Source organism: Atractosteus spatula, chromosome 3 (genome assembly GCF_055471065.1).
Source record: "Atractosteus spatula isolate fAtrSpa1 chromosome 3, fAtrSpa1.hap1, whole genome shotgun sequence".
Classification (NCBI taxonomy): domain Eukaryota; kingdom Metazoa; phylum Chordata; class Actinopteri; order Semionotiformes; family Lepisosteidae; genus Atractosteus; species Atractosteus spatula.
In genome coordinates, this window is record NC_142708.1 from 43,385,398 (window position 1) to 43,411,268 (window position 25,871).

The 25,871-nt window shown below is 34.6% G+C and overlaps 1 protein-coding gene across 2 annotated transcripts in view; it reads right to left on the reverse strand.

Moving 5' to 3' along the window:
• The window catches only part of plpp1a (phospholipid phosphatase 1a), a 47,030-nt gene that overhangs the window by 10,967 nt on the left and 10,192 nt on the right, over nt 1-25,871 (reverse strand). Inside the window, exons 2-4 of one of the 2 annotated variants that reach the window (XM_088909910.1) lie at nt 10,791-10,942; nt 5,192-5,472; nt 1,029-1,086 (exon numbers count right to left, since the gene is read on the reverse strand). In XM_088909910.1, coding sequence (XP_088766036.1) covers nt 1,029-1,086; nt 5,192-5,472; nt 10,791-10,942 — 491 coding nt within the window. Of the gene's footprint in view, nt 1-1,028; nt 1,087-5,191; nt 5,473-10,790; nt 10,943-20,760; nt 20,916-25,871 lie in introns of both variants that reach the window. The other variant, XM_088909909.1, reaches the window with a different exon arrangement.

The window sequence follows — 25,871 nt, forward strand, 5'->3', positions numbered from 1 at the left end:
TTATATAAAGTATCTAAAATAACACCAGTAAAGTGCTTTATATCCTGATTAAAAAGTGTTACAAGCACAGTAGACCATGGCTGATTATGGGTTCATATTTTGTACTCTAAGACATAATTAGACTATTTTAGAAACACAACTTATATGCTCGTTGAAAGGGAATTTCTACCTTTCTATTATGTTTTGTGTGATTTCTAAACCATAAATTAACATTTATAATCTATTTATAATCTGTCTGTTTCTCACATTTCAAAAAAGAATATTACAAAGAGTGTAGTCTCGAACATAAGAGGGATTGATTCAAGTACTGAAAATCTGCAAGGTAATGTCAACATCAGCTGACATTAATGAATGACTAATACTCATAACCCACCCTATCACTCTTCATAGAGTAGCCAGAATTTCTTTCTTTCTGATTTGTCATAAAATGAGCACACGTGCACAGCTTTAATAATCCTAAGAATTTGCTGATCCAAAGACAGTTGGATGTTTCAGACATCTTCCTGAACCATGATTACTCAACGCCACACCACAAGTAATTACTGTATAGTAACGTCTCATTTTTCAAAGAGAAAATTATCACAAACCTTTCCTCCTCTCATGTTAAAGACACTTAATCCCATGAGCACAGAGCAAACAAACACAAAGGAAGAGAGTAGTGAGATCATTAATGTTTCATAGAAACCAGGAGCTTCTTTATGGCTATAGCCTTTAAATGTCACCCTTAGAAAGCATTCATTCAACAGGTTGATAATTACAAATAGTCACATTCTAAAATGCTTTTCCCTTGTTTGCCAGTGTGGAACAGCACAAGCTTTATATTAGTTGAATCAACGGAGGTTGCTATCATGACTCTACGTCAGGTGAATGATCATTAAAAAAAATTAACAGGGTTGGCCCCCAGCAGAAGCCAGGTATCCTAAGAATCATACACAGATAAATCAGAAAAAAACAGTGATTCTGTGAATAAAGCACAACTAACACATACTATATATCAGTAATGTGTACAAAAAAAGATTAATACTTACTGCTAGGAATAACATGCAATACATTGAAAAAGAGGAGTGTCCAGAATAAAAGGAGAGTCTGCAAAAGAAAGATAATGACAACATGAAAAAGGGATTATTAGATATAGAACCACATCGGATATACTATTGTCTTAGCACTTTATTTCTAAAAAAGAGCTGCACAGTTCCTCCTAACTGCTCATAGGGAAAAACATTACTAAAGTCTTTATTTATTTTTATGGTATGTACTAGCAAAACAAAATATCTTTCATTTTCAAAAATAATATTTCTGGCCTCAGATAGCAACTGCAGCTCATATACCTGTACATATCTTGATTTTTTTGTATTTTAATACAAAAATTAAGAATGCTGTATTAAATGTTACAGCTGCATAGCATCCCTTTCAGTTAAAGGCCTACAATTTGACTTTTCAACATCTTTTAACACTAATGTATTGAAACTTATTCCTTCTAAGCACTTACTGTACATATTTTACATTTTTCAACTATAAAAATGACAGATGAGACTGATAGATAGATCCACAGGTCACATTGTTCATTTATTAATTCACCCTCCCCCTACTATATCAATTGTGGATAAAAAAGCATTATTCAGCAAAAATCCTGAAATAACACTAACAATTTGCAATGAAGCAAGCACGCAATGACATTAGTACTTGCCTCTTTACTTTAAAAATGCTGTACAGGCATTACCAAAATATACAATCTATTTGATAAACAATTATTACTAAATTAGAGGCTATATACTATAACTAACACAAAAATTCAGCAAACGTAAAATGAGATTTAGGGTTAATGACATTACAGTAAAAATATATATTTAAATTGTAAACCCAAATACAAAAATAAAACAATAGCTCTGTAAAACCCAGTGAAGGGGATAATTATATTTTTAGGAATGCTTGAACTATAGCATGCATACATACTAGACAAGTACTGAAGTGTCACATAAATACTAAGTGGGTTATATCCAGGACAGATGTTTATGATTTGAGGCCCCAAGAAAGTAGACAAGCAGCGCACAGTACTGTAACGGAGCAGAAAAATGGCTAAAGGGCTAGACAACTATAGGGCTACAGCCTATATTTTAAGTTATTGGAGCCTTTGGTATTGTATAACATGAACATACTGCTAAGTGGAACACTTCCAGGAGAAAAATTTGCTCAATTGTTGAAAGATGTAATTGGCTAGTTCCAAACTACAGCTTGCCTTAGCACTATGTTTACTTATTCTGTGAATGACACCCTATTATTTCCAAACACATTGGACCTTTACCAGAATAGCTTAAGTATACTGAATGCACAAACAATAGGGAAAAAACAAATCTTCCCAAAACTCCTGGGAATCCTTCAGGGACTAAAGCACATTTGCTTGTGGTGTTGTGGTCCTTGTGGTCCATGTATTAAGAGTTATACAGTACGTACTCTCAATTCTTGTTAAAACCATTCGACCATGGCTAACCTACCTCTTTCAAGAATTGTGATTGAATGGTGTCATAAGTAAAATTCTTAATTTTGCTAAATAACATTTATTGGTGCAATTGAGAATTTTAAAGTGAAATTTCATTTGTTTTAATCAAATTGAAACAGACATTCTCCCCCGTTTACTATGCATCACCCTGTTAATTGTAATGCAAGTAGAAATCTCTTCATAAATGATTTAACATGCTTTCATTCTTAATGATGCTTTTAGATGCAGTGCTTTAAGATTGAGCAACTTTTAAAAGCACTACATAATATTGATCATCTGAGTTTGTTTCCACATCCAGTGTTAAATCCTATCAATAAAAGACAAGGTCAATCAACAGGATTATAGAATATAGCAATACCAGGAAGGAGAACTTTTTTGTATCTCTTACACAATCTTTTTAACTTCTAGGGCTTGGGTTTGTATGAAAACTTCATAAAACAATATGTAATTTTAACTATTTTTATTGATGTTCTGGAGGAGCAGAGACTGGTATAGCAGCAGATAAACATTCAAAGTTCCAAATGGAAATGCAAAAATGATTAAGAAGTTGCCAAGCACTGTAATGTATAGATATGTCTTTATATAAAGTAATTGTTTCATAATGACTAATACTTTGTCTACAGTAATGAGAGAAAATGTCCTATGCGGAAGTCTTCTTAATGATATTTTACATAATTTTATGTCATACAAACTTCAGAAATTAGTAAGGTTTTACAAATTTATTTGACATTAAACTAATTTAAAACTCAACCAGTTACCCATATAAAACAAAATATTATCTATCTTCCTAGAATATTAGTGTTTATCCTGTTTTTGAAACAACTCAGGGTCGCAGGAGAGCTGGCAATCAATGGGTTCAAGGCAGGATACACCCTGGACAGGATACCAGCCCACTGCAGGGTAGGCACAAACACACACACACATTCACACCTATGGCCAATGTTTCTAGAAGCCAAGTAGCCTACTAGTCCATTTGTGGACTGTTGCAGGAAACTGGGGTAGCCAGAGAAAATCTACGCAAATATGGAGAGAACGAATTCCACACGGACAGAAAACTCCAGAAGAACTTGGGGCCCCAGCGCTGCAAGACAGCAATGCTTACCACTGCACCACCCACCTTTTCTCTTTTCATTTTTCATATGAACACATCTGTGACTGTGACATATTAAAGTAAAAAATAAAAGACAAATCTGTAGGATGTTTGGTCAGTTGATAGCACAGTATGAAATGGTCCTGTGTTTACTCCTAGCCTAGAGTACCTGACAGAGATTCTCTCTTGTTTAACTGAAACATTAGATTCTAATTCTAACACTTGAGTTCTTTTGTGCACTTAGGAAGATGGAACTTTTAAGTGACCTGTAAGAATTAAATTCCTTTCAATTTTTTAGTTAAGATATATAAAAGTGAAAAAGGAGTCTTGTACACATTAAGGGTTCAGTGGCCTAAATAATTCTGGCAACCCCTCATTTAATCTTATAATGAGCTCACACTCCAACACCTTCTCAAGAGCTTAATTTGAATGTCTTTGAATTTACTAGTGTCTTGTCCTTAAGTTCTTCCCGAATTATAATTTACAAACCCATTTGTAGTGTTCTCATTTATAGTGGGATTTTATTTGTATACCAATACTTCACTTTCACTTGAAAAACATAGGCCTGACATGGACATACAAGCAGATTCTAGTAGTTAAAGATGTTAACTCAAAGTGTTCTCGACTCAATAAGGCATTAAATTGAACAGGCCTGCTCTGTCCAGGAAGAAAGAGTAGCTGTCAGTACTGTGAATGACTTAAGCAGCCGCCATGGATTTCCAGTGGTTTGCTATTCCCACTACATCAGCTTACACTAGCCTCAACAAGAACTGGGATATAAGCTTCCAAACCAAAAAAAGCTAGCAAAAAACAACTGAGGAATGGTTTTCCAATCATTATGTCTCACCACAGCACTGTCTGCAGGCTGAGTGACTCTGTTTAGGGATCTAGCTGTTATAAGTCAAGATTAAGATATTACTAAAAACTTTTGGGCCCAATTTTTTATTAAGGACATGGAATAATTAACACATGCACAGCTCTTTTGCTTCCCAAAAGTAATGCAACCTTTCATAAATAGGAAATTAGTACTTTCCCCCCCAAGTGTTTATGAAATACTTTTATTTATATCACCATAGTTATTCAAGTTCAGTGATCATGACAGATATGTATATTCCCAAGGGCTTGCTCAATGTGACCTGCATACTCCAGGCAGTGCTCTAAGGCATGGTTCGATTGAAATGCAATTCTAAATCCCCTTTAGTGAATCCCTTTTATCAATTAAATTAAATCCTCTTGCTACTTATAGCAAACAGCAGAGAAGCACATAAGGCTAAACATAACAATGGTGGACCACATAAATATTAGAAAATGGCTGTAAATTATTGTAAGATTTTTCCTTTCTTACCATGCTAAACATGAATTCCACTAAGTGGGATCTATTTTTTTTCTCAGGTTATACTGTTTATCCATTATTTTCAAAATTAATCTCCTCTAAACTGAGAAGACCGTAGAAACACAGTTTTTAGTATATTATTATATTTTGTTAAAGGGTGTTAGAAATTAGTGCATACGGGAGTACATATCAAAACAGAAGGAAAAAGCAGAAAAATGTAGAATGTACAAACGACTGATTTAAAAATCATTAACAAAGCGATGTGACGTACCTGGCTTCATTGACCACGGTTGCATCACCAGTGCAGGTGAAGTTTTCAATGTATCCTGCTTGGCAGTTGATGTCTTTCCACACGGGCATACAGACCTCTAGAAAATGAGGTCTCAGCCGACCAATAGAATACTTGGCAATGTCAGTCAGGGACTGGCTCATTGCTGCACCAAACACAAATGTCCCAATGGCCTTGTAAATGCATGCCACATAGTTATTACCAATAGAGGAGTTTGAGCTGATCCGTTTATAATACACTGAAAGGCCCTCCCCTATGATCATCTGTAAGAAAAATATAGACACACAAGTTAATGGAGCCAAGGAATTAATTAAATACTCTACTTAGTCATGATATGTTTCCAAAATGTATTCATATCATAAAGTACATTTGTATTTTCCTTTGATTTGCTTTCAATACTTGGACAACCTTTACAAATTTTAAAAGAAACATTTTTGGAAGATTTAATATGAAAACCACACTGATATGTGTTTGTGTCACACAGAACATGTTCAGAATTTGTAATAAATACACTGTAAACAATGTTAAAATAAATCGGAAGACAGAAAAACAAACACTTGATGTAACATAAACAAGTGGTACATCATAATGCAGCTGCTACTGGATTCTTGAGGCGGTGATTACAAAGAAAAAAGACTTGAGAAGAAAACTCATGGGGCAGTGTCATTTCTGATTATGGAAACTAGAAGAGCTACAAAGTGTTCAAAGAAGTGCTCTCAGTTACCAATGAAAGAAGCCCTTTATAATTTCTGTCATGCGACAGTTTTATGCTGAAACAATGACTAGATTCATATTTCCCATTTAAATTAGTGTGAAACTAAGGCAGGTCATGATACTGTAGATAGGGACATTAGTATATCCAGTTGTCACATTGCAAAATTTACCAGGAATTATTAAACAAAAACTACATTTCTTCTCTAGACCCCAGACCTTATATGTAGAAATTTATTTTTTTTTAGTTTCATAATTTAAAAGCAAAAACCTCAAAATATTTCTGTACCCACTTTTAAGAAAAATGGATGAAGTCACACAAAAACATTTTTTTTGTGTTTTTTTTACCCCACAGCTTTGTGAAACCTTTGGATTTCATAATATTAAAAGACGTATTTCAGATGAATATGCATCAGTTTAGAAGCAGGTTAACATTCCACAGAAACAGCAGAAAATTAAATGATCTTCACATTAAAGTGGGGGGTGTGATTGATTTTGCATCACTGAAAATGTTTAAAGTATAAAATAATTTAGATAATAGATAATGAAATCTCATATGAAGATTTTAATTGGGGAACTAAGAGGTAGCCCTGGAAAATCGCTGACCAATTATTTGATTTTACCAGTTGTGATAATTTAAGTTAAAAGAGTTTTTGACAGGCTGGACATTTTATTTCTTCTACTAAGCATACAAAGCTGTTAATTGGTCATATCTAAAATGTAACTGCTCAGGACTCCTTACACATACCTGACTAACCTTAAGTAGGTCAGCTGTTATTTCAGCTGGCACCCTTGTAATATATTCATATGAAGACAGTGAAATTTTACAATATTTTACAATAAAATAGCAGATGTGGAGTATTATTAAACGGAATCTCCTGTTGTCTGTTGTTGTCCTGAAGCCTTTAAGTGCTTCATATTTCCCTCAAAAATATTTGAGAAAAGTTATTTTACAATCACTTGGATAGCAGAACACTTGTGAAAAGAAAGCTTTTTGTGACCAAATATTTTGAAGGTAATTCTAAATTAGGCCGATATACTATACGTTTGTTTAACAGCAACCAGGAAGTTTTGTGGGATAACAGATAGCTCAGTGGACAGGTCTATTAAACCCACAAGGTGTGTGTGACTCACACAGTCAGCAGTCACAACTTAAACATATAAGTTGTCACAGAAACTACAATTCATTGTCTACTGCCATTCATATTAAAAAAGTAATTACAACTTCAGGGAGTCACCCCCAACTAGAAAAAGTTCTGTTGTGAAGATAAGAAAATAATGTTTGGGTTAATTCCAATTTTTAATCATAAACTTCTAGATTCAAATATATATTTTAAATAAATAATTTTAGAAATATATATATACAGTATATAAATGTCACAATTTAAATAACAATTGTGTGATATTTCTAAATGTTTTATATATTCAGATTTTTTTTGTTGAATACATTGCTATTTTGAAAGACTTTTTCCTTTACAATTGGTCAGATATTTTAACATTCAATGAAATTACAAAACATGATTGGAATGAAGAAATGTTGATTTTCTTTAATTGCAAAGGTTGTTTTGATGGCAAGAAAGTGTGCAAACACCAATAACAATGAATACTCCAAAAAAGGAATGGAACCAACCACTGTACAAAGACAAAACCAATTGCTATAGATCTTTCTCAACATTACATAGAGATAACAAAAATTCACCTTTAAATCTGCACTCTTTGCTAAAAACACTGCCATGTCAGTATTGTTCATATGACAAATGTACTGTACAAGCAAATTGGTTCTCAGGTTTGAAATACTCATCATTTCTCACTGAGTTGAATGATCTCCTAAACATATCAGGAATGTCTAAACAAATCCAAAAACCTAACAAGAACATCATCCTCACATTTTCCTAGAATTTTTCCTTGAAGCAGCAACCAGTGAACGTGATCTACCTTACGATAAAGCAATCAAAGTGTACAGCACTGTAAGGTAGAGCCCTGTCTTTGGGGTTAAAAGAATAATAATGTCTGATAATCGTATTAGGTTACTTAATCATTATTGGACTGATGAAGTCAAATCCTTAATGTCTTTTTTTTCCCCAATAATTTTTAAATCATTAAAAATATTCAATTTTTAACTTAATTTTTAGCAAGTCACCCTGATGACTGTGGCAATTCAGGATTCACGTTAGGATCCCTTTTAGATCCCTTGAAATAAAATTCATGATTTAAATGCAAGAAATTGGAACTAAAAATTGGATGCTACAAAGCAATGTACATTAATGGTCATATATTAAAAACTACAGTGCCTTACAAAAGTATTCTGACCCTTCCTTTGGTGTCCCGTTTGGTGAAATTACAAACTGATGCCTATGCATTGTGTAAACTTAATATTTTATTCTAAACATGAATGCTCAAACTGAGGACTTCCAAGTTTAAATTACAGAAAATGTCAGCAAAAACTAAAGATAAATAAATTAAATATTGAGTGCTTAAGTATTTAGACCCATGAACTCAATCTATGATTGAAGCAACTTTGGGAGCAGTCACAGCCACAAGTCTTTAGCAACTGTGCACAATGGCTTTATGCAATTTTTGCCCATTGTTTTTGAAAGATTTGCTCAAGGTCTCACGATGCTTAAGGACCACTTATGGCAGCAGCTTTCAAGTGTTTCCACAGATCCTCAGCAGGACTCCAAGTCAGGAGCCAGGACTTGAACTTGGACACTCAAGGACATTAATGCCGTTATTCTTAAGCCATTCCATTTTAGCTTTGACCTTGCGTTTTGGATCCCTTATGCAAGCATGACATCTGACATTTTTCTATTAAATGATTGTTTTTTTGGTTTGTTGCTTTAATCTTGTAGAGTGGGTTGTGTACACAAAACATATGTTAAACATATATTGTGTATATTAAAATGTGTCACTTGAAAGTGTAATGACTGTAAGCTCTAAAAAAATGTAAAAAATTGTGCAGGGGTTGGAATACTTTTTCAATGAACTGTATATTTATGTATTTAGAAAAAACAGGCAGATAAGAACACAACTTAGTGCTTCCAGAACCATCTTAATTTCTCACAACCAGTAATTGACTAATTGTTCGAAAGCATGGAATCTTTAAATGAGTACCTTGCTCTCAAAATATGACGTTGACCATCTACAATTACAGAATGACAGAGTGGTACATCTGTTCTGCATTTTACTGCATGTTACAGCTGATATTCATTTGCAAACACTGGTGAAATTCCAAAATGCAGTTATTAGTCATCTATTGTATCTCAATAAAATTACTTAGAATTATTACAGAACAGAAAACATTGCTCTGTTAAAGTCTGTGCTTATATATTTCAAAATATTTTTATAGGTTTTTGTCATGTAACAAATACCATATATTTTTAGTACCAGAGTAACTTTCTGGGCACATGTTCATTTCCAGCTTTTGTTTCTACGGTATATTTATAAAGGAGGCCAAAGGATTTTTTAATTTCAATGTATTTTGCAAAACCAGGTACTAACCTAAGAGAGCTAATCACCTGTTTCTTCTTATTTTGAGACATGTCAGCTTCACGCAGGGGTGTACAGGTTCATATATGTTTCAAATAGTGCATATAAAAAGCTAGACAGTTTCTTTGTTGGGCTAGAGAATACTCCATATGAAAAAGAAATACAGTACTCAAGGGCAGGATATGCCATCTGAATAAAACATTTGCATATACATGTTTGGCTACTTCATTTTAAACAATGTATAATACCATTGGAATTCTGTTAATATCTATTCATTTATTTCTATTTATAATCATCTCTTATATATACTGATGGAAAAAAGAAACAACATTTTCTGGAATGAGAATACTATAGTTATAGTTTTTGTACTTTCTCAAAACTTTATCAATTTGTTTTAAGCCCTCTGACTAGCAATCCAGCTTGTGCAGTGAGGCATTCCACCTTTCAATCACTCGAAAGCCCGTTAGGTGCACTTTTACCCAACAAGGTCCAGGTGGAACAATGCCTGATCAGGTCACCTTTAAAAAGGCCTTAATTCAAAGCTTAGGTCACTGCAAGAAAAGGCCACACTTTTCTTCAGTTTTCTATGCATTCCATAATGCCTCGAATGTCACCAGAAGTAAGAGAGAGGGCCATTGGCATGTTGCAGGCAGGCAGGCATGTCATGTGCCAACATTGCCAGAAACTATAGAGTAAGCCGCTCCACTGTGTCCCAGCTGCAGAAAAGGTTTCAGCATACCAGCAGAACAGATGACCGTCCAAGATCCGGTTGCCCTTGAGTGACCACACCAGAGCAGGACCGACACATCAGACTGGTCCATCTGAGAGATAAGTTTCAGACCTGCCACTCGTACTGCTGCTTAAAGCTGCCAGCAGACACAATGCCCGCATCAGTGACAGGACAGTGAGGCTCCATGCTGCTGGCCTTAGAGCAAGGCGACTTGTCAGAGGCCCTCTGCTCACACCTCCTAGACGTCACACCCGACTGGCTTGGGCCAGACAGAGGCTGTGATGGACTCTTCAGCAGTGCCATCAGGTCCTCTTCACAGATGAGTCACTCTTCAGCCTCTTCCACACAGACGGGATGGACAGAGCGTGAAAGAGGAGGAGGTGTTGCGTTTCTTTTTTCCCCATCAGTATAACATTCCAAGCATATTGAATATTAAACGTTTTTTGTGTTATTTTCCCACATATTTGTTTTTCATATGGATGCAGTAATTACTGGGCAAACAGCAAGACAAAGAATTAAGTGAGCGAAAGTATGCAATTATGCAAAGCACTTTAAAAGACAACTGCTGAAATACAGATTGCTATTAGCAATGGCATGTTAGCAAATGAGCAGAAAAGGCAAGAGTATTATTGTATAATACAAAAAATCACTTACAACGAGAACTGTGAGAGGTATCATTATTCCACCTAATAACTCATAGGATATGGTGTCTTCTTTAAGAGGGTACTTGATTGATTCATCGCTACAGAAAAATCCTCGTTTGAACGGATTGTGCCGTGGTGTGAGTATTGCAAATGGCAGTCCAGCTAGCAAAAGCAATGAAAAAATAAAAGGATAATTAAAAGGAGATTTCCAAACCAAATACCAAAAAGGCACAGAACCAACTGTAGCTTCCCTGGATTACAGCATATTCCTGAACAGGCATGTACACAATTAAGCACAAGTACAATAGTGAAATCTGCACTTGACTGCTGCTCCAGTCTTCTCTGGAATTTAATCGACAAAGAAAAAGTTTGAACAAAATGAAGTCAACTCTTACTGCCCAAAATATTTATCAGGGTGTTATAGTAGCTCCAGTCCATCATTATATCACATCTAACTTAATTAAATACATATAATTTATCTTATATTTGCTATGAATTGAACAGGACATACATAATTCAAACTAACTCCTGTGCAGGATATGTTAGAAGCAATCACAACATATTCCAATGGGCTTTTCGAATTAGCCAGACACAAACTGGGTAATTAAATCTTCATTATTAATGAAGATGGTTAGTACTGGTCTTTTTATTTCAAGGCTGTTTTCCCAAAGAATGGAGTCTTTTAAAAAAGCACGCTGTGGCAATGATTATAACTGTGCAGCTTTTTTAACCTGTTTAATTACAATTAACAAATAGATATATTAGCTGTATCATAGTAGGAAATAGAGTAGTTGTTAGAGATGAATGAATGTTGGGTTTCTGTATTTCACAGCCGATGCACTGGCACATAGCTCTCAAATCATTGATTATGGAGTGTGTTGCTGTTTTTCTTACACATTTTAATAAATTGTATTGTGTGTGACAGTCTGTATTGTTACTTGCCACAAAAACAGGAAAGCCATAGAAATTACAGAGGGTCAGTTATGTAACAAATAGCAGGAAAAGTGCAAATTAATCTAATGTTTCTGTGAAGGTTGGCCACCATCTTTCTCTATGAGATTAAACATTTTTTTTATTCATTCATTACTTAATCTTTTATAAACTACCAATTTGTGGTTGATAAACCTCACTTCTATCATTGTGGACTATTACTTTTCAGTACAGTACCATTAAGCCGTGTCTGAATTCCACTTAGAAGTAGGATTCTTTTGTACTAGAAGTCAAGTATCTTTGGAAGTGCAAGTTAAAATAAAATGCCTATATTGTACAATAACTTACCGTTGGCATTTTAAACCAGGAAAAACCCCACCACTGCAATAAAAGCCCTTGCTGAAAAAACTCAAACACAAAAGCCAGTAGAAACCCTTGAAGTTACAGGTAATTTCTCTTTAAATTTAACAAAGAAATCATAATGCAGTTCAACAGAACTGAGAGTACTGATCTGAAGCCAAGTGCCAAGATTCCTGTAGATAATTTTGCATGGCTTTCAAAAGGCAGAGCACCCTTTCTTATCACAGGATGTACTATATGAGTAATAGCTCCCAAGTAGTATTCACCAGATCAGCCTGATGATGGTTTGAGCTCATATGATTAACTTCTTTAAAAACTGGTGAATGACTATCAGGACTGTTTCACTGCGTTTTTAAAATATATTTAGATACTAAATTTTACAAAAAATCAGTGTTAATTTCAATGTAACTAGGCAGTCACAAGGCAGATATGACAATTAAATAATGCGGTCAAGGTTTTTAAAGAGAAATTCAGCTCTTTAAATGAGTGATACATTTTATCCAGTACCCATGTATTGTTCAAATGTTACATGTGTTTACTACTGGAACAAACTTCCCACAAAGTTTCTCTTGCATTTTACACTTCTGTATTCTATTTGTTTTCATTAGAGGTAAGGAAGTAAAGTGATCTCCCAAAACAAAGAGTCAGTGATTATCTGCCAGCCACTATATTACTCTGAAAATCTGGGCTGGTTAGCATGGAAACCTTTATCTGCTTGTAGTAAATAAAAACAAAACATATGACTGTGTGTGAATCCCCAAAGTGACTTTTTGGCAATCCCATGGTTTTGACCTACTGTACATACTTAAGAATGTGTAAAATTCAACAATAAATTGGAACAAGAAAAGGATGCAAAAAGACTTGTATTCTAGAGCTCATGTCTCAGTTATAGAAGTTCTTATTCACGTTGAGTTAAGCTCAGCTGCTTTTACACTGTAGTGAATGAGCTTTTTTTGTCATGTTAATACACAGAAAAAAAAGAGAACAAGTAATAGGTTTATTCCATGCTGAAAAAAAGAAGAAAGAGAACACAACGTTTCGGCCGTGGAGCCTTCTTCAGGTGTGAGGAAGACCTGAAGAAGGCTCCACGGCCGAAACGTTGTGTTCTCTTTCTTCTTTTTTTCAGCATGGAATAAACCTATTACTTGTTCCTTTGCAGCCTACGCATGCTGACGCAGCTACCCACCTGAAAAAAAAGAGATTCAGGTGTAAAGTTAATTGTTTACAGACATAACTAAATGCAATTTCCTAACTGTCACAGGGACCTTCAATTGCTAATCTTTCATTTATGTATTTCTAGTGGTTTAGTGCAAGGGAATCTCAATTTTATTTCAAACAAATCTTAAAATTACGCAATAATAGAACTGTTCACTAAAAAGGAATCCTCAATTTGGATAAGAATATAGACAAAATTTAAAGCAAGTAGATTATAAAGAATGAAGGGCCCCCATGACAATGTAGATGTAAAATATTAAATAGAATAAATAAAAAATAAATTTGAATTTCCCTTCACAATACACTTCATGTTCAAATGTAAAAAGTAGTTCACACTATCTTCTTCGGTGTTGATTGTTGTGTACATATTTTTGTTACTTTTGTTGTGTACAGACTTATGTATGCTATTTCACACACAGCACATACTAAAATATAAGAAACCCCACAGGGAAATAAACCACATTTGTGCAGCCAGGATTTTAGAAACTGGAAACTAAATCAATGTAGTACTGATATGATTCCTTACAACTTTGTAGTGGGCCTTTGAACTAACTTGTATAAAGAAGTAACTAGACAACGAAATTTGAGCATGCCATTTCGGCCAGTGCAAATGTCTGCTTTTCTCTAAAAACTAAATGACAAAATTAACATTTCAAGTCACTAGTAAAGATACTAAAATAGTAAATGTCACAGTCAGTAACAAATTTAGCTTGCTGAACCAGTCTGTAAGACAAATCACAATTCTGAGTTGTACAAATGACACTGCAAAAACACAGATGATCTACCAACCATTCTACTAATGTTTAATTGCAGGCTGGTGCTTTTTGAAAATTACAATTTCATTCTATAAGTAATATTTTCTTCAATTTTAAATAGCATCTTAATCTCACTACAGCAGTGAACACTGTCAACCATGCAACCAAATGAAAACAGACCACTAAAAATGCAAATAATATTCAAATTTCCATCCAATCCTATCCCTAAAAACAGCACAGTATCAATACAACTAAAAATTCAGTACTTAAATTTGTTGAAATATTGTTAATTTTTTAAATCTTAACCAAGATGATGGGATTGAATGGGACATGAATGAAATTTACTTTCAGCAGTAGAAGGGTTATATTTAAAAAAATGCAAAACGAAGTAGACATATTAATCCTGAAACCACAGGGTGACAAGAAACGTTTTAGCTTTTGACACAGATCAAAGAGAAAAGTTCAAAAAAAGATTTTGGCGTTATCCTGAACAACATGCAAGTTTAATAACTTCACTGAACATGATAAAAAGTAATGACCACATTAGCACAATGTTTACTTTCATGCTCACTGTGTACTTAACATAGACCATTTAAGAGATATCCTGCTGACAGTACAATTTTCTCTTTATGATGTTACACCAAAGGTGTTGTAACATTAAGTATTTTAAAACTCAGTGACTCAACTTTGTATTAGTATCCAGGCCGCTGCTAGGGTATTAGCAAAAGTCTACCCTGGTAAGTCCTCTTCTGTGAATACAAGCACATTAACTACTTAATCATTTACAGACCTAATAAAACCTTATACAGAGATTTATGTAATAGTGTGATTTAATGGTCTGTTGTTTACAGTCGCTGTAAACATTTAGCAAGATCTGCTTATTTGATTCTTCTGTAATAAACATCTTCAAATGTATCTTACTTTATTATTATTGATATATTTCCATACCTTCTGTCTAAAGAATGGAAAGGATTTTAGTAGCATATTCTATATTTTATTTATAATCCTTTTTTCTTGCAATATATTAAAGATGGGCATTATAGATAAGAAAACGGACAGTTTTTCTTTGCTCCTTAAAATTGTTTGTTTCATTCTAAACCACAGAATCATAACAGCAAAAAACTGGAAAGAGTCTTGGTAGGTTTATAATTCTATGGATGTCCACAATATCTTAAGGTTTTTAAGTCAAGCCATTTTTGAATGTACAACAATAATGGGGACTCATTTTAAGTAACAAGCATTTCTGCATTACTGCTTTTGTGTGGAAATATGCCACTATTCAAGTTTTAGATTAAAAAAATGTTCTGCTTTTTATTTAAATAAGCTCATTGCATGATTTAAAAGACTGGAGTCTTCCCTTTCAGTAACTGAAATTGCAAACTGTCAGTTATATTACTTTCACAACAAACTGGACACTTCTGGTTCAGTTTCACAAATGAAATCATACATCAAATTACCTGGTTTCTCTGCAAGGATTTAGATACAGGCTCATACTTGCAGCTCCAGCGCACAGCTCAGTATTTTTTAAGAACGTTTTTAGAAGCTGCACAAGCTTTTAGAGCAATCAGCTCCTTGCTACCTCACATCCACAACCTGACCTGTATTTAAAAAGCTGTAGTAGAGCTGTAATTTCAGTACAATTACTACCACTGAGCATCCCAAGATACAAACCACCAGTGACGCTATCCAATTGATTACAGGGTGTGATATCAATCCTTTTAACTAGGATTGTCATCAGCTGAAGTAAAAAAAAAACATTTTAGTTGCCAAAAAATCTATTTTCTCAGCACAGACATGACCCAAAACAGTTTTTGCGTGAGTGTATCCGAGTTAAAGTACATGAAGAATGTTTACATGTTTAATTTTAATAAATATACTCTTCTATTAAGTTAATCATTGTAAACACATCTGACAAAATGCACTATACTTATGTGTATAACTAGTAGGGGAAAAGCTGCAAAAAGTGCTCTTTTAAATCAGACCAATCATTCAGAACCTAATACAAAATTAATAGGATGACATAATTTGATAAAAATGGGAATGAATTACTGATCAACCTAAAGAGGGAGGCAAAATACAGATGTTTCACTCAAACAACAGATTTGACAAGGTGCTACAAAGATTGTTTTCAGTTGTCAACCAAACATTTGACATTTGGTGTAAAAATGAATTAAACATGCCTAAATGTACATTACTAAAACAAAATTTAAATGAATATGCTGTGAAACCAATGCAGGAAGAAAAATAGCATTTAATCAAGCAACATCTAAGTTCTCTCAATTTGTATCCTTAACTGCTCACTCATTAAATCAAGTAAAAACATTTTACTGCTTACAAGAACATGAGGCCCCAAGATCTAATGACCCATCGAAGTCAGTTTGGTCTTTCTATATACAGGCACAAGCCTAAGGGCTTCAAAATGAAAGGGCTATGGTCTGCAGTGGGCAAGTCCACTAGTACTGCTGTTATCTGTTGCTACAGCAGGATGTTGCCACAATCCAAATTTCCTTTTCAGTTCTAGATAAAGGAGTAGATAATCACTCTGTAGTCTGAATATCTTTGCCCTTATCCATCAATTCATCCATTTTCTACTGCATCCAATTTAGGACTCACCAAGCATTGGGCACAAGGCAAGGATACACCTTTGACAGAACACCAGACCATCACTGGACTGATACAAAAACAAACACTCCCTCACATTAGGACCAATTTTCTCAGAATCCGTTTAAACTACCATTATGTCCTTGGACTATGGGACAAAACTGGAGCACCTGACTGAAAACCCATGCAAACACAGGGAGAACACACAAAGTCCATGCAGACAGCACCCCAGGTCCAGATTTTAACCCAGAGCGTCAGCACTGGAAGGCAGCAACACCACTGTATTGCCACTGTAACACAATTGCAATTTAATTACTTCAAAATATCAGTCCTTTTTCATTGTCCACCCCTGTATGAAACACAAGCATGTGGAGAACATACAAACTCCATGCAGAGAGCACTCCAGGAAGAATCAAACCCAGGGCCCCAGCACTGTGAGGCAGCAATGCTAACCATTGCACCACTGTGCAGACCCACTGCCCTTATGCCTGCTAAAAATAATTTCAAACAAACGAACACAAAATGCTTTTTTATGTTACTCCCTTAGCTAATATTTTGTAACTTAGCAGTTTAATTCTTAAAGAGTACACAATTTTAGTGACAACTCCACCCATCTATCCATTATTAAAAAGTCCCCGTTTCTCAGTAAGGATTACTGGAATAAGAAAACTCTCCTAGAAACATTGGATGCAAAATGGAATTACAGCCTTGAATGGACCAGGTTCCATCACAGGGTAGGTGCAAACACACATTATAAAGACAATAACTACAGCTCAAAACAGGTGAAATGCAATGAAAAACTACTTTGCTAAAGATGAATGAATTAGAACAGTATTACGTATTGCTTCTCCTTTACCAGTAAATGCTGCATTGTGAGTACCACTTGTGAACTGAATTGCTCTCTACCAGTCTAAAGCAAAAATGTTCAACAATTATAATGTAGTAAAACAGTGTGCATCAAACTAAATGTGCTGAAACAACAATTAAGATACAGTATATACTATTATAAAATTCAATTTATAGGACTCTGTATAGGTTCGGCCATGTGCAACATTTATTTTGTGATAAAACACTTCTGCCGTTTCATGTTTTATTTTCTGGAGAAAAGCCTTCTTGCATTTCAAGTCTGGATACTTATTCATCAAACAGAAATAGATTTAAGGGACAGACCAGGGGCAAGACCCCCTCACGCTGCAAAGAAGAAGCAGTAAAATGTCTGATGGTCCCATACCATCAAGAGAAAAAAAGACAAGACCCTACGATTATAACATCATCACATACAAATATCAGACACTTGTTGTTTAAGCTGTTTTCCATATGCACATCATGCAAGTTATCATCAGCCATTGCTTTTCTCACCAGAAAATATTCCAGCCATTTTCATAGAGAGAACTTCAAGTAAAATCCAGAAAGAGGAAGAGTCAATTAAAAATGGTCTTTACAAATTCATTACTGTTTTAATGTGCTATAGTTTCTTAATTAAAAGCAGAGCTGCATAGGAGACGATGCCGGTCAAAATTGAACTGGTAACCTTTTTATTGCAAAATAGCCTTAACTGCTAGATGTATAGTAATTTCTTGAAAATAGAATAATTTTGAATTTATTGCATCCTTACACTAAAAGCCACATTAAAATATGCATATGGAGTATTTTATAAGATTTTCCTTTTATGAAAGCAACATTGCCCTTTATGCATTTTGGAAAACAGGATGTAAAGAATTAGATTTATGGTCAATAATTTACTGGAACCCCCATTCCTATACAAATTTTGACCTTTAACTATCTGAAAGTGGTTTGAATAACAGTTTATTGTCCCATTCCTAAGCACTAAGAAGGACTATAAAGCATCTTAATGAGAACATGGTTGCTTTTATACTCAAATATACACATTGTTTGAAACTCTTTGAATACTTTATTTTTAATATCAATAACTTGGTAGACTAAAATAGTTTCTGCTTTTGCAGTGGAACAGTAGTTTAGTATAAAAAGTCACCATGAAGCTCCTCCTTCTTTAACAGACAAGATCCATTCTCCTCCACTCTCTAAACCCTATAAGAAGGTTAACTCATTCCCTAATTCCTTGCTAAATCTGTTATGCACTTCACATTAGTTTCTTAGACAGGCAATGCAACATAGCCATCACAATATGCTCTAAAATTCTGGGGCAGGATTTTAGCCTTCAGCTTCTACCAAACTAAATCTTTTGGGTGTGCATGTCATCCCAAGTTAAACATTTTCTAATCACCTAATCCAATACATCCTCGTACACATTCTGGTCTGGATCCAAAATGTAGTCCCATAAATTCTGAAGATAACAGTAATAAAAAAATTCAGCATTAGTTGTTTGGCACTGTAGTGATTGGTGTTCTTCAGATGTTTGAAATAGTATCCTAAACAGCACTTTCTATCCATGACATCACACATTGGAGCTTTTACTTCTTTTTTTCCATAAAGATAATTTATAATTGTACAGGTACAGCATGTATAATACATACTGCAGATATCCTTGATATAAGTTATGTATTCTGTAGAAAGCACTCGTAGACACTAAGATAATCATTTGGTTAGATTTGACACTAAACTCAGAAACCCCTTCCTTCCCTTCTACAGATACTACAATTTCTCCATTTGTTTACAAACAGTGCACGTCAGGCAGGTATAGTTAAAACACACAGGCATACTCAGGGGGTTTAAGTAGTATTAAGAAGCCCTTGAGAAACAGCACCCAGATGGGACATCACAAAAAGCTTAATAAAGATGACATCTCTGAGAGATTACACTTGTTACAATGATCAAACATCTGGGGTTTCTATAGAACAAAACATAACCAAACAAAAGTGAAATACGTATTTTTTGTGCTTACTTTAGATACAAGGATTCTGTCATTGGATTTTGTAGTTTAATTGGAAATGCACTCTCCTGCATTAGCTTCACTTCTGTCACTGACAAAAACTAGGATTACTGAATATAAAGATTATCCTAAGCACTCACAATTAAATCCTAATTAATTGTACTTATATATTGTAGCACTCATTATTTCAAAGGATCCCAAAGGACATTATGTATCGGGGCAACACTCTCCTTGATGATGTGTGCCATTATGCTCCAGCAACCTCACTATACAGCAGATCCAAGCGGATGCACATTTTTCAACTGAATTAAAGGAAAGTGGATTTTAGACAAAGGAATGGGATTTTTAAAAACAAGTAGTCAGGACCATCTTAAGAATGGCACATCCTACACCATAGAGTAGAAATTCTGGTTTAGAGGGAAGAGTGCCAGTTACTTATCCACCAGCATCAGAAACATCCTGATTTTTCCTTGGAAGTCTCCCATCTCAGTACTGACCAGGTCCAGAACTGCTTAGCTTCCATGATCGGATGAGGTTTCTGTCAAGGCTTTCACAGCACAAGTTGCTGAGATACTGAATACAGGATGGAACTCTCTGATCTGGCTTTTCATTTGATTTACTTGTTTTGTAAACAGTTGAGGTGCAAAGAGAAAAATGAAGGACATGTAATCTACTGGAGTTAACTAGAACCACTTTATCATTTGAAAATATTACTTACTTCAACTAACAAAAAGAAAACCCATAAAACTATCCTCTATTCTTTGGAGCATTTGTTTTTAGGCACTAATGTATTAATTGTTTAGATCAAATACAGTTAATTTAATTAATTCAGTACACAAGACCCCAGCACGTATAGTGTTGAAATGATTGCTCCAGAGGTGAAGGGTAGACAACACATACTGTAGATGACCCCCATTTCTTCTTTTACATGTAGCAACACATTACAAAGGATGTGCGAATTGCAATAGACTACCAATTGCAGCAGATATTAAAAACCTCTAGGATGTTAAATACAAAGCAATGAGAACAGTGCTTGTGTATTACTGTCATCATATATAAAATGACTCAATATTCACATCATATACAGTACCTCTGTATACGATATATCCCATGTTTGAGATAGCCAGGTGAGGAAATGTGTGTATTGCATTCCACATGACATTGTTTCTTAATAATGCTGTTGGTTGCCACTCATTTGAGCCCCCTGGCATGCAGCATGCTATTTTAAAGCCAGTCCCCCTTTTTGCTTATGAAAGCGAGTTACTTACAGAGCAAATTGGCAGAGTGAACCCCACTGTGTAGAGGACAGTGGAGGTGATGGTACTGTTATGGAATGGGTAGTTGATGCTGTCATCATTACAGAAAAAGCCCCTCTGATAAGGTTTTATTTTGGCCAGGTTAAAAACAGCAAGCGGCAAACCAGCTGTGAACGGAAAGGGTAAACACAGAAGTGTTAACATTTCGGTCAGTCCAGTCTTTCTCCAAAAGACACTCCATACCAATCAAGTATGTTTCATCAGAAAAACTCCTTTTTGATGGCTACTGTAGAAACACCAGGTAATTATACAAAGGTCTTGTGCTCAAAGTGCTTTCTAACCCATTTAAACACAATTCTTTTTAAGATCTGCTGTGGCCCATAGAATAATATCATATAATAAAAAGCAAAGCAGCTTTATAACTCTAGCTACCCAGTTTAAAAGAAGCACCTAAATCATTAAAGGATGAATGATTTAAAAAAATAATTAAAAGCCAAAAGAACTCAAACTCTCCAACACAAACAGGATTTTCAGAAAACAGCCTACAATCTACAGGAATTCCTCGTGTTGACTTTATTCTTGATTTCTTCATGAATTTTGTGCATGCTACAGCTTCTCATATAGAAATATCAGTAATATACATTGATGTGAGTTAACTGAATTTTCAAAATTATGACTTGCTTGCAAGAAAAGTACTTTAGAAACAAAATCATACAGATAGTCAAAAACTGTAAATGAAGCTACAAGTTACAACTAAAAGCATCTATCCCAAAGGGGTCTACACTGTGTTATAGGATTGTTATTTTAGCTGTGCAATAGCTGTGATTCTATTCTTAGTTGGAAGGAAAAGTGCTGTGTAAAAGTGATTTGCTGTTCACAATATAACAACAACAGAGGGGAAAAGGGAATGTTGGAACAAATAATGTTACTTGCTATCCACTTCTTTAGTAATCTTTAAATTCACTGCCTAAAAATATATATGCAGCAAACAAGGTTGTTATTATTATTCTCTGTATCCCCAGAAAGATAACTACTCTCTTTGAAGGGGTCCAGTATCTATCAAGCCAGCACTTTGGTGTTATATTGAGTGTAAAACTCAGATATGGGAATGAGATGTAAATAGGTTATATTGACAGCATGGTATTTGTATCCAGGGTTTATACACTTTTCACTCTCAGCAGAATGTTTTCATTTTAAATGCAGGCAAAAGCACGAGTCAGAAATTGCCACTGAAGTTACGTCACATCAAAGCACTATGGAATGGTTTCACTTAAGGACAGACTTTTAGCAATCTGAATTGCCATCATTGTCATAAAAGCAGACAAAAGAGATTGACTATAGTTAAATTTTCTCTTTTATAACTCAAAAGCCAAAACTAAACTACATCATAAGCTACACATACCAAGACTGTCCCCACTGCCTGGGTTTCATACTTCACAGTTCATGCACCAGAAAAAAATTGCTTGATATAATGTGTCATTCACTGTATAATGACAAACTGACACCTTTAACTTGAGAATTGACTTTACAACTACAACCAATCTAACATTTAAACACGATACATTGTTCATGTTAGTATACTAAGTGAAATAAGGAAGAAACAATCAGTAAATACCATAAATACTATAGATGTGTACTGCGATCTCCGATTAACAGTCATTACTTTCAATGGCCAGAAATAGTACCACAAAACCAGCAGAGACACGTATTGCAGCTGGAAAAGGAGATCTACAATTTACTCAATTCAACTGCTGCTTCCTTCGAGGCTGCTTTTGTCAAACCACATGTGCTGTAATACATGCTTGCCTGTAGTGTTCGTGGGTGTTAAAAAACATTACAACCTGAAAGGTTTGTTAGACACGTTTGTGTGGTTTCAAACAATTGTTTCAAACTCTTGCAAAACTGTAGTATCCTTCTACAATTTCTCCTTTAGAGAAATTGTGACACTTGTGGAATTGTGGAGAAATTTAGAGTTATTGTAGCATTAATTCACACACGGGATATCTTTCTTAGATTTTCATCTTATCCAATATTATTTTCACGTATACTGAAAGCATTTAATATTGTGGCATGGACTTTCCTAAAAAACACAGCCATGATATTTGTTATTATCACAATTAATGGCTTAATACTACAATTTGTTTTGTTGTGAAATGCAATTTGTGACTTGTATGCCACACTTCAGGGGATGTGCCTGTGCACACTGTAGCTGCCACATTCAAGATAAGGCTATTGGGATAAATTGCCATGTATAATCAAAGTCAAATACAATGCTTATTGTATTACTTTGTTGGCTAGTAGTCTAATTTAAATATATTTTCCTTGAAATTTATCTGAAAATACTAACAACCCATTCACCTACAACAAGCTATTCACAGTAATTAAATGGCAGCACAGGCAAAGGACATGAGATTTTTCAATTATAGCATAATACATTTATATGAATGATGGAAAAACGCAAAATTTAGTTCTATTACTTAATGTGCATGCTAAACAGATTTACCTTAGAAATTAGAAATGCTGTTAATGCTCAATTCTAATACCTTAGCTTTATAAGAGAAAATAAGTCAGAAAATATATTATGTATTTAAACCCCTGAAAAATACCTGAAACCATTGAAATATGAACCTACAGTATTACTGTAAAATCAGAGTAGACCTGACAACTTCAGAATCTTAATGAAAGAGGTCACCTCTGACAGTAGTGCCCTATGATGCTTTTTCAGAAAGTACAAAACCAAAAGAACAACATCCCCACTGGATAGAACATTTCACATGCCATTCTTTTAGATGTCCTGTTTCATTTGATTTTCCGTGACTCACTGACAATAATTTTTCAAGTAATTGGGTTTGTAAAATACCGTACTTTTGTTTATCTTAAAGGTATTCCTAAGCGCACTGAAGAGGCCCATTGAAGCACTGCTATGTCAATATATTCTACAGCAACACTTGGCATGAAAGAGGATTTACATTCTAAAGAATGTATTTGCTTTAGAAAAGCATGTTAGATTATATTAAATGTTTTTATTAAGTTCCCTGGCATCACATGTTTTACCCATCTGATGCAAAGGGCAACATCATTTTGTTTGTACCTAAACTTTGAAATATACAATTAAAATAATCCTGAATAGTTGGAATCAGATGACAGCACATTAACATGCGTCTACAAGACACTGAAATTAAATTAAATCCCTCACTTCTGCATATCTCCATCTTAACCTGCCTCCTCACTGATGAATTACAAGAACACACTGAAGAGCAGCATTTGCTATAGATTAAAAAGAGAAGTGAATCTGAGGCATCTTGCTGAACAGACATGTTTATAGTAGCTGTAAAACAAGGACAGATAATGAATACTTAACCCTACAAAGGAAATTCCAACCAATACAAATCTGTAGCCTTTCTTGCCAATAAAAGTATTTTAGAAAATCATAAACCTACAATAACTTTTTCACAGAATGGCCAGATGAGATTAACGTGGGCGGGCTAAAGGCCCTAACTACTTTCCACTAAGAGGTCAATATATAAATCAGCAGACATTTCACACAGTGGCTTCCAAAGATTAATTTCCTCAACCTTTTCACATACAATAATCCCATATTATTAATAAGTGGTAACTTACTTTTTACAAACAGATACATTTTTTAATGAGATATATGATGTTTGAATAGAAAAAGCCCCTCAAACCAGTTTCATTTTAGCAGATCAATATTACTGTGCTATAGTTGTTTCTTTAAGTATGCACGTTCATGCAGCTAAAGTACATCTTCTGACAAAAAATAAACCACATACTGTACCAACACACATCTGAATTAACGGTGGGCTACGATTTCTAAAAGATGTTTATTTCTTTGCTGTTTACAACTCAGGCTTTTTAGTTTCCATCAGTTCCCTTATCAGTTATAAACACAGGAAAATGACCATCTCGTCTATTTTACCTAAATTATAACAGTTTAAAATGTTACTGTTAAATGCTGAATTCTAATCACAAAAAATATATATCTTGCAACTGAGCAATGCAGCCCTTTAAACATTGTTTCAGAGGTTATTAAAGGACATTTCATATTCTTACATACAATAAATCATGCTGCATTAAGACAGCAGCTAAATTAAATACAATATTTGCTCTGTGAGTTCAATCTTTTAACAGTGGTTCCTTAAAGACCATTTGAAAGACACTGCCTCTGGAAACAAGAGTAAACGAGCACACAGAAATCTCATGTGTATCACGTGCAGACTGTGCTAAACCACTTGCTTTGATATGAATTAATTCCTGCATGTTTCTAGAAAAGCAATTTTACAAACATGAAACTAATATATAATGGTGTATATCATCACTGTATGTTTTTTACTAAATAATAAAAAGTAGCAGAAGAAGGGGTAGCATTAGTTGGCATAATAGCCGCACTAATAGCAGTGAACACAAAGTGTTAATTTATTTTGTAATGTTCTGATCATTGTGTAAGTGAAAAGTGAAAACCAATCATTTGCAGAAAAACTTGAAGCATCGCAGAAATACCCACTAGATTGCCTCAATATGTCAGAGTGCCAGTGTTGCACTACAACAGCTGATCCTGTGCTGTACCCTTGGTAACCTAAAAATAGTCCTTTTTTTAGGAACACATGATCACCCCCTGTGGAAATGTCAGCAGAGAACTGTCTGCATGCTGAATCCTAACAAAAACTACTGCTGTGCTTGACAAAGCAACAGGAAAGCACTGGTTAAAAACACAACATTCCTCCTTATATGAGTGATTATAAATGCTTTTAAACAGTTCTTTGGTCACGGTTCCTCTTGACTGCTGTGCTTTCCTTTGAATCCAATATAACATAAAAGGACTACTTTCGAATTGTTTTACTTCAAACATTCACATTTCCTTTTTTCAAAATCAATGGCCATTTGAAAAACCTATGCTGCGTTTTAGGGGAAAAATATTTGAATTTCTGTTTTTTTTCCCCTCACATATTTTATTGTATTTCAAGACTGACATCTTCCTACTGTTACAAACCATATGAAGGTTAAATTTGACTCTGGAGAAAGATGCTTTGAAAGTCTGGTTGTCCATGCATAAGAATAACTTGAAAGTGAACATTCAGCCTGGCTGAAAATCTGAAACAGCCAAA